General features: G+C 41.8%; 1 protein-coding gene across 1 annotated transcript; it reads right to left on the bottom strand.

The window, feature by feature from the left end:
• Positions 1 to 1,210: 1,210 nt before the first annotated feature.
• Positions 1,211 to 9,205, bottom strand: LOC123426390 (BTB/POZ and MATH domain-containing protein 3-like). The gene is made up of 4 exons (XM_045110212.1): positions 8,584 to 9,205; positions 7,704 to 8,052; positions 7,002 to 7,278; positions 1,211 to 1,655 (listed from the first exon to the last, which is right to left on the bottom strand). The coding sequence occupies exons 1-4, from the start codon at positions 8,949 to 8,951 to the stop codon at positions 1,459 to 1,461; spliced, it is 1,191 nt and encodes a 396-aa protein (XP_044966147.1). The 5' UTR covers positions 8,952 to 9,205; the 3' UTR covers positions 1,211 to 1,458.
• Between the last annotated feature and the right edge of the window lie 1,141 nt (positions 9,206 to 10,346).

Below are 10,346 nucleotides of genomic sequence, written 5' to 3'. Positions count from 1 at the left end.
GAAGAGCAGGGGTAGTTACATGTTGTTGTGTCAGATTTGCCTGAAGAAAGTTTGGTTGGCAATAACTCAGGAGATACGGTTGATTCATTGGACTTGCCAATTGCTTTAAGGAAGGGGCATGAGAAACTACGTAAAAACAAAGCGATGGATATGGCCTAGTGCACAACATCAATAACTATTTCTCATATGAAGCATTATCTTCTTCATACATCGCGCTTGTGGTATCTCTCTAGTCCATTTCAATTCCAACAGATTGAAGGTCATCCAAGCGAGATCAGAAGTGCTTTGCAGTTATAAAAGAAGAATTGGAAGCATTGAGTAAGAACAAGAGTTATGAATTGACTACTCTTCCTATTGGAAAGAAGGCGATCAATTGTAAATGGGTCTACATAGTAAAACGGAGTCTTGAAGGAAAGATAGAAATGCACAAAGCGACACTCATGGATAGAGGTTAAGTCAAACATATGGGATTGACTATGATGAAACATTTGCACTGGTGGCTAAGATGAACATAATAATTAAGGGTCCTACTCTCATCCGCAACAAACTTTGGATGGTCATTACATCAGCTGGATGTTAAAATGGTTTCCTACATGGGGATCTACGAGAAGTATACATGGAGATTCCCCTGGCCTAGCTTCAGCAGAAACCGAAGCTAAAGTCTGCAGGCTAAAGAAGTCGCTCTATGGGTTGAAAGTCGCTTTATCTGTTGAAACAATCTCCGAGAGTTTGGTTTGATCGTTCTAAACGAGTTTTCTGTGAGTTTTCTGTGAAATGGGATATGGACAACGTAATGGCGACAACACTCTATTCTATAGACACTCAAATCAGAAGATCGCAATTCTAGCAGTATGTGTGGATGATATTATAATCACAAGAGATGATGCGTTGGAAATAACAAGGGTGAAGAGTTGTTTAAACAAAGCATTTTAAGTAAAAAGATCTTGGGCTTATCTAGAAACAGACGGAGTAGAAACTACGTCTGTTAACACAGTTTTAGCATGCGCAGCCGTTAGATCAAGCTGGATCACAGTTTTGGCATGCGCAGCCGTTAGATCAAGCTGGATCAATGCGTACCGTATAGCTTCGACGTATGTTCCTACAAAGGCACGTGTTCCCATCACTATCCATTCTTCTCCACCGTTTCTCATTATCCGCAAGCGAAGCACAGTGTGCAAATTAGGTTAATTCATTTCCAAAACAACCAGCATCGTGGAAAGCAGTGGAATCCGGCATTACTTACTTAGTAGGAGTATTACCTAAATACGGCATACAATAGGTCAACGAACAGGCAGAGTTACAACTAATGCCACAGAAAGCCATCAGAGTTGGAGATCATTCACAAGTTGCTCTCATCCAATCCAAATGAAAGTTTTGGTCACAGAGCGCTTGACATAACTCCAGTCATAGTAGAATCCATGGAGACAGCAAAAGGCTGCATTAGTTGACAGCCTCCACCTAAACCCTCCTGCGGGTGCGCCTGTCACTAGCCTCAACGCTTTCGACGGGATTCGCATCTTCATTGATACAAACTCCCCTTTTCCGGTTAACAGATGCAGGATCATCATCCACTACTGCGACTGTTGCTAACAAATCAGACAGCAAGGATGGGCAAGTCTCCTCCAAGTAATTAAACCCTTCTGTCTCCATCACAGCTGCACAACAAAACCAAACAGCTTGGTAACTCCACCAGGCAAAATACATAGCTCCTTATAACAACAAAACAAATGTTTTACAAGGATTCTAAATAGCGAAAATTCCATTGGGCACCAAACAGCAGGGAAAGTCCCAACGGTAGACTTCATAGCTAAAATTTCCATAAAAAGGCATCTTATATTTGCAAAAAGCAAAGCTAATACCACGAACCCAACATTGGGAGATTACTAATTGCAACTGAAGGTACTAAGCGAGCATCAGCTGCTCAAAGTTAACATGAAGGGCATTTGGCAAACGGATGAGTATAACAGCATTATGCTGCTCAAGGTTTGCATTCTTCTCCTTCACTGAATGCGGTAATGCTCCCATTTATTCTCTTGAAATAGGTAAAATACATTACAAGGAGCAATGTTGGAAACAGTCAGTTAGAATCTGACTAGCTTTTTTTTTCAGTTTCCTTTTTGAAACCAGCGATAGCTCCCTCTCTGTTACTAAATAAAACAGTTCCAGAACTAGATAGGAAACAACACATTCTTGTTCAACCCTACCGTTTACAAGAATGTCATCTGATAAACATTTCAAGTTGGAAACCATCATTTCCATGCACAAAGACAATGATATTATCATCAACCCATGGTTTTGATAGCAAAAGCATCTGAAATAGTAGCCTGTTCATGCTACTGTTTCCGGAAATCATCATCAACAAAGAAAAATGAGGACGAAATAGTACATATTACAGACGGTAGACAAATTAATTATCATCCAGCAAGCATACAAAGAGACCAGCCAAATGGCAACCAGTTGGGGATACTGGAAGACTAAACAGTGATAACTAACAGAAAGACAAGGATGGAAATTCTTATGTTCAATTTAAAATGTGGACATAAGCGAGCACTATTAATTGCTTGAGTGGCAATGGACTACCTCAATGACTAAAAACACAGATGCCATGCACATGAGGGTATGTGCCTCATGCACCCACCCACCCAGAGGCACTCACACATTAAACCCTATAAGCCCGAGAGAAGGGGCAAGCGCTCGGCATGTCCAGATAGTATTAGAACAGTGTTTAGCAACAGAAAATAAGCGCGTGCAGGTCTGCTCGTTCCTCTGCTTGCTGATTACGAACACGTCACTTCTCTACTCATCAATCTGGTGGAGAGACTGGGCTGGTATGCATGTGGGCCATTTGTTTAGTTGGTCCCATATGTAATAGGTGTTTGATTGCTACATGAGGATTTGGGATTGGATTGCAGGATTGGGTTGAAAAATGAAGGAAGCTTAGGAGCTAAGAAATTAATCTTCTTTTGTACGCACGCAACCCAAGCCCTCATGCCGCCACGCTCGTGTTCCTCTTTCCCAACCTTGCACTACTGTGGCGCACCGCCACTACATCCCCTTGGTGGCACCCAATGGGAAGAGCTTCAGCCACTGCTTATGTCACCCCTGAGACCCTGCCTCCCCCTTTGGAGCAGTTGCAACTTGCAACCGAACGGCCATCATCCCGCACTGTAAGGCGATGTCTAGGCTGGCAAGGGTATCATCCTTGGCGTGGGAGGAGCATGGGCTGCCGAGACGGCCATCCGCAGCTCAAAGGGGGCAGATGAGGAGCCAAGGGCTGATGGCAACCACGGGAGGAGATGGGGCGGTGGAAGAATAAGTCATGGGTGATTCCGGTGAGACGTGGCTTAAGCGGATGCCAGCGATGCGACAATGTGAAGATCCTCTGAGTGAAGCCTTCTCCCTCTCGTTTGGCCTCTCAATTTTTGGTTCTCATGATCCCTGTTTCTCTGTTTTTCATTTGATATATTCCACGCGAATGTTTTGTCTCGTTTTTGGTGCTCGGCCTGTAGAAAATAACAAATAGCAGCCTAGCAGAGTGGAGTGCGAGGAAGATCTCCATACAAGGTATCAGCTGCTTTACTTTGTTTTCAGCTCGTGTGATGATTCTTTGATGTGTTTCAAACTTCCAATTTGATAGATGGCATAGGTACTTCTGCCCGTACATCTCAAATTGAATTACAGGTGATCAATCCATGGAGATGAAGTGTTTGTCAAATTGCTTGCGAGGGTGATCAGGATTTTACAGGTCACCATTTGCTTACTGTCATAATATTTAAACTTCTGTTGATCTTCTAGAATGTTATTTTTTATTCCTTTCAGCTATGAAGTAGTCACTTTTGATGTGTTCTCGACATTACGAGCCTGTCACTTTTGATCTGTTGGTATTAGAATGAAACAGACTTGCAATATCAGTTTGCATATACACTTTATCAAAGTTATTGCTTCATTTAATACATGTCAGCTTGGAATGATCTGCCTTTTATAGCCCCTCTAATGCTTATGGTTTTGAAGTAACTTGATGAATTGCAGAGTTATACTTCCATGATTCCATAAGATATTGAAATTAAAAGTTTGGCTTCTATTTGAGGAACAGGTTCTCTTAGAAAATCGACAGCTGAAGGTAATCAACAGCTATAAATTTCTTCTAGGTCCATAATGCTAGGTTGCAGTTCAAGCCTTCCAAGGTTTTCGCTACTGCTCCCATCTTCAGTGCTAAGGTGATATCTCAAACTACTAAATTTGAAAATTATGTAACATTTTCACCAGGATTAGCTTATCTTAATAGCATGAAGTGTTATCATTTGAATAGGAGAACAGATGTCAAGTATTGCAACGGCGTACATCTTAATTTCTGTTTTCATCAATCCAGCTGTTATTGTTATTTCTTTGTAGCTTCATATATATGTACATGAGTGTTGACATTGTCATTTTACAGAGTGTATAAAAAATGGTAGGTCGGTAGAAGCTTAAGACCAGATGCCTTCAGAAGTTCTTCTTGTAGTAAATTTTTATGGGACTTTTTTAGATGTGGCAGAAATATATCGGTGAAAGTAGCGGATATTTTGCATTGCCTTTAAACCGTAGCCTCATGCAGAAAAGTCCCATTGTCACACTGTGATAACTATAAACTCCACACATATGATTTGCATGCTAGAAGTGTTATTACCATGTGAAAAACATCATAGATTGACGTGTACATTTGCTGCTTTCTGCCATGAACACTTGAACATCTTGTAGCTGCTATCCATGGCTAAAGTGGGATTGATTTTACCACCATGATATGAAATGTTACCTTGTGTGAGGCTGTGAGCCTTCGCATCTTCTTCCTACTAAGATTGATAAATGTTCCAATGTCTTGGTCAATGGGAGCAAGCAGCAGTACCAGATGGTCATGGTGGTAGTTATGTTTCAGTTTTTTCTACATTTTGAGGCATGTATTGATGGTAAGATTGGCTGACCTCCACATGTGTATTAATTTTTTTGACGTTGCACATTCGTGAAGCTGTTATATCAAGGGTCCCATTTGTTGTTGAAATCTCTGAAGAATCCTATGGAAGGTTTGTTATATCACTTCCAATTCATATTCGCGGTTTAGTCTTTCCCAGCACTGACAATTTTCTGAAATTATTTTGGGCTACTTTGGTGGTGAGACTGAAGGTAGTATTCCATTTTCACAAAGCAAAGTCACCACTACCTGTTTCTGAACTGCACCAGGGAGGGGCGATGGGCAAGGGCGCACCGGGGAGGGGCGATGGGCAAGGGAGGGTATATATTGCTTTACAAAGCAGAACTTTCATGGCTTATTCAGAAGGATTTCGTGCATGATATTTACATATAGCTCGTGTAAAGAAATCAGTCTAAGATCCCACATAGTGCACTTCAGGCCTTGTAATGCTTTTGCATCACATGTAGCTTCCTCCACGTTAGCTTCCTTTTTGGATTACTTCTTACGCTCACCTAATAGATCGTCTCACTCAATTATGCCCTATGGGTGACTCATCAGGTGTACTACTACCTATAATGTATATGAGTTTCTGTAATATACTATAGGTATTGGGTAACCCGATGACCTGATATGTGTTCATTGGCTCAGCAATCTCAGCTACCGTCACATCATGATTTACATGTACTCCCTCCATTTCTTTTTGCTCCGCGTATTAGATTTGTCTGAAGTCCAACTTTGTAAAGATTGACCAAATATATATTAAAAATATCAACATCTACAATACCAGATAAAAATAAAATGAAAATATATTTCATGATGGATCTAATGATATTGATTTTGTAGTGTGCATGTCAATAATTTTTTGTATAAATTTGGTCAAACTTTGGAGAGTTTGACTTCACACAAATCTAATACATGCAGTAAAAACAAACGGAGGGAATATCTAAAATACCCTCAATTGCTGACATCGATCTCGCCTGCTAACACAAGCTGATGCTCACATATCCATGCCTGGCGTTTTGTATGGATGTACACTCACTAATCATATGCTTAACTTCACTGCCTTAATTATGCATATGAATGCCCACATGTTACGCCACACACCAAACAAGCCAGCTGAATGGGCGCGAGCAAGCATAGCACCGCACATGAACATCTCAGGAGGCGGGTGTGTGCAAGCATTTAACTTACAGAACTCAAAGCTATGGGTTTTCAGCACTAGTGGTTTGAATTGCACGATCTCTGAAAATTTCAAAGCAACTGCTATTTAAAGAAAGAGATGTTATATAGGTTCATCAATCTTGATACATAACTGAAAGTCCTTGAGAAAAATGTCAGCTCTATAAGAAAATGAACATAAAAACAATACGAGTGTTTTACCAATCCTACTATACTCTCAACCCCTGTTCAAGAATTCATCCGATTAACCAGTTAACTTGCCAATTAATCCCTACTCATAGGGTCACCGAGTAGCAGATAAACCGAAAAATTGTCCATTAATTGATTAAATGGCCGATTAACTTGCAGATTAGCCCATTAATCCCCTACTCACCAGCCAACCGAGCAGCTATCAGTTAACGATTTCCTTAACAATGCTCTCAACAATCTAACACCATCAATCCATCATATAGGACTGTTGAGCATTTGAGTTTTTTTTCAATCATAGTATGGTCACCATTTTGCGAACACGCATGCGTATGTTGCAATTTGTAGCAAGAAAAATGTGCCACAGCCCAAAATTTGTATCGTATTGAAGGCACGTGAAATATTGTACTTAACATGAAGCAAATGGTTATAATATGTCACAGATATTCTATCACCATTCTAACTGACGTTTCCAAATACCCAAAAAAGGCAGCCACTTTATCCTACAATAGCAATAGAAGGAAATACTCTTTGCATTAGAATGTATATCTAGTTAAGTACTCGACTACTCGTGAACTTCTAAAGAAGTACTACAATACTGGGCAGATACAGATAAACAGAACACACGCACACACACGTTATCTTCTATCAACAAAAGGATGCAAATATATTCTAGAGAATAAAGGCATACCTCCCAGATTTTGTCGAACAGCAGTGAACTTTAGACAGGCAGACTTGAGCTGAGCACAGTGGTGCTGTTCAGCTAGGGCTAAGGTTGTCGCTACTGTTTCAGAAGTGAGTTCATCACATAACTTTGCCTCACATAGGATTCGTAGCCGGTCCAATCCATATCTATCAGCTGCTGCCAACAGATGTTGTGTTACCGCAGTAGATGTCCACATTGAGAAAGATCCAGCTACTTCATGAATACTAGGAAGCTCATCAGAATATATGAAATTCACCATTGCCTGCATTGGAAGGGAAGTTGTAATATTACCATAAGGGGGTCTTTCACTAAAATAATAATTTTGCAAGGATTTCCTTCTTTTTTCGAAGGTTGAATGTTAGGCAAGCCAGCAAAAGGTTAGTACTCCAAAATGGACCCAGATTGGTTCTAACACAAACAATTGAACTAGATTGTTCATATTAGACAAGACCAAACATGCTTACTTTATGTCTTCCGGTGATTAACTTATTTATTCTGCTGGGAATTAGATTACAAGTGCACAGAGCATGTGTGTTAATCAACAGAGAGCAGAGAGAAAAACACTCACAGACGAGTAAAATAGATTCTAAAAATATAAATTGTGACTGAAAATAACTAAAAAGGAGGCACTGCAATTCCCTAACAAAAACATACTGAAAATCGGTGCAGTCTGCATGTAACGATTACCTTGAAGACGATAGGTTCAACATCCTCCACAACAACTCTGTCCAAGTCAGGTTTACCAATAGGTCCAAAGAATTGGGCTTTGAACACAGGGGAGCGAGCAGCAAGAATCCATTTATGTGCCTGGACTTTCTCATCACCTACTTCAAAAGTTATGTCGCAGCCAATGTGGAGTTTGAGGAGTTCCTTGAAGTAACGACCAATATCAGATGGGGGGACATTAATCTGGATATTCTTCGGTGTTTCGAGACGGTTCTTGACGACACCTACTGTGCAGTTCATTACTAGGCAATCATCCTTTAAAAAATCTGATGCTTCTAACTGTGTCCTTCTGTAGAATCTCTTGTAACCCCTGAAAAGAATAAATCGCCTTTAGCTGCTGCTACGAAATGAAAAAGAGGAATGCAGATACACAGAAAAAGAGAAGATGCCAAGGAGAGGAGAGCACATTACGATCAGTAAGAAAGGATGATGAGAAGTAACGGATAAAAGAAATAAACCTCATTCACTTGAAACGAAACACCATTTGACCATTTCATACATACGAATATGGCAATACTAAACAGAATGCCAGTCTCTTCGAACCATCAGTTCTTGGTTTCTTATTCCATGAATTATGCAATATCTAATGACCAATACATTAGTCTCAGCAATATTTGCTTCGCTGCGATTTAATTTAAGCTGGGGCATTGAAGATAGCATTGTAAGGTATTTTGCCTGACCAATCCGCCTAGAGCTAGAGATGTGAAAATCTCAGCAGACAGGAAGTAGCAAACATAGTGGCATCCGTTAAATAAATCTCAGGGGAATAAGACTAATGCAATTGGAAGCAATTTACTGTGGCAGCGAGAGAGTAGATGGTGAGGGATATGCTGTTAGTTACCACATGGATCCTCTGTACTTGAGGGTGTATGGTCCGGCCTGCATGGATCGATCGAAATGGGAGTGGACCTTGTGGCGGGCGCGGCCGGACTGGTCGAGGAGGGTGAGCTCGAAGAGGGCGCGGACGTCGGTACCCTCGGAGGCGAGGGCGACGAACACGGAGACGTAGTTGGCGTTGTCCTCTTGGTTCTTCCCGTCCGGGTAGAGGTAGACGGCCCAGTCATAGCCGCCGACGGCGAAGGTGTCACTGGAGAGGTGCCGGCCGGGGCCGATGCCCTTGGCGAGGGAGAATCCCTTGACGGTGTACTGGTGCGAACCCCGCACGGTCTCTGTGACCGACCGCGACCATGACGGCCGCGGCACCGCCATCGCACAAACCCTAGGTGCGCGGGATTAGGTTAATCTGGGCGGGCGGGCGCCGCGGGGGAGGGGGGGGGGGTATTACTGTTGATATCGGCGGTGGGCTGCGGCGACCCGGCCCGGAGGAGAGAGGAGAGGAAGAGCCGAGCTGCGCCGCGCCACCTGATCCCGGGGAGAAGCCCGGTCGATGACGATGACGACGACGACGAGGGAGTGAGGGAAATGAAGGTGCGACGTATAGCTAGATTGGTATCTAGTGATACACCTCTCACATTACGTGCCATTTCTTTTCTTAAAAAGTTGTCATATTTTTTTAGGAACTGATCTGCGCCGGCGCCGGCCTAAACTTTCGGCGGACCGCGCGGGAGCCGCAGGATCCATCAACCCCGCGTTGTCCGCATCGTTGGATCCGCATGTAACATTTTTTTCCTATGCAGCAAAATTTCGATGCGATGCAACAATTTTTTCAACAGTTGCAACAAAAAATAAAATTTGTAGAAAAAAATATCTACGTGATCGTAGCAAAAAAAGAAGCTGATGGTGCCTGGTAGCAAAAGTCAAACGCCGGTTGTAGCAAATATTTACGTGACGTGTATGCAAAAATTTTAGTGAACAGTTGCAGCAAAACATGATGCCGGTTGTAGCAAAAATTAACACGGTTGTAGCAAAAGTAAAAAACATCGATTGTAAACGAAAAATCCGACGAACTGGAGTTGCAACCAAACGTATATGCAGCTTTTTTACTGGGACAAAATGTAGTAAAAAAATGCTTGCAGCAAAAATGACGCTGGTTGCAACAAATTTAGACAAAAAATGTTGCATCCACTAACCAGAGAAGCGCGCGAGTGGGAAAAATGTTGCACGGGCCCGCGTGCGCGAGGGGGCGACCGGCGCGTCAGTTCAGTCGGCGCGCGGGTGGGAAACTATTTCCATTTTTTTATAGGACTAGCAAAACGGTTGGTACGTATTTTTCTGAATTTATTCCAGTTTTTTTAACAACGTGCCTTCAATGAAAGAAAAATTGTCCCATCACGTCTATAATGATTTTATCAATATTAAAATAATGTATCGAAACAATCTCTTAAAATTGTTAATAAAGGTACGGTATGCGTTTGTATGTGTGTATGGGTGAGTGTATATGTATTTGTATGATCGCATGTGTATGTATTGTGTTCATAGAAAAACAAATGATTTGTTATTGTCACCCAAGAAAAAAAACACGCTCATTAACCAATAAACATTGTCGATCACTTCTTCACGACATTCACACTTTATTTTTCACACAATATCCAAACCATGTCGTCACTTATCTTCCTTTTACATGAACACTTCCGCGAGTTGCAGAATTCAATGTCTATGCCGATGGTGCCGTTCTTCACCTTGTACACCAGTCACACATTCCAG

Source organism: Hordeum vulgare, chromosome 2H (assembly GCF_904849725.1).
Source record: "Hordeum vulgare subsp. vulgare chromosome 2H, MorexV3_pseudomolecules_assembly, whole genome shotgun sequence".
In the NCBI taxonomy this organism is placed as follows: domain Eukaryota; kingdom Viridiplantae; phylum Streptophyta; class Magnoliopsida; order Poales; family Poaceae; genus Hordeum; species Hordeum vulgare.
The sequence above is the reverse complement of the archived record's forward strand: the minus strand, read 5'-3'. Positions and strand labels throughout refer to the sequence as shown.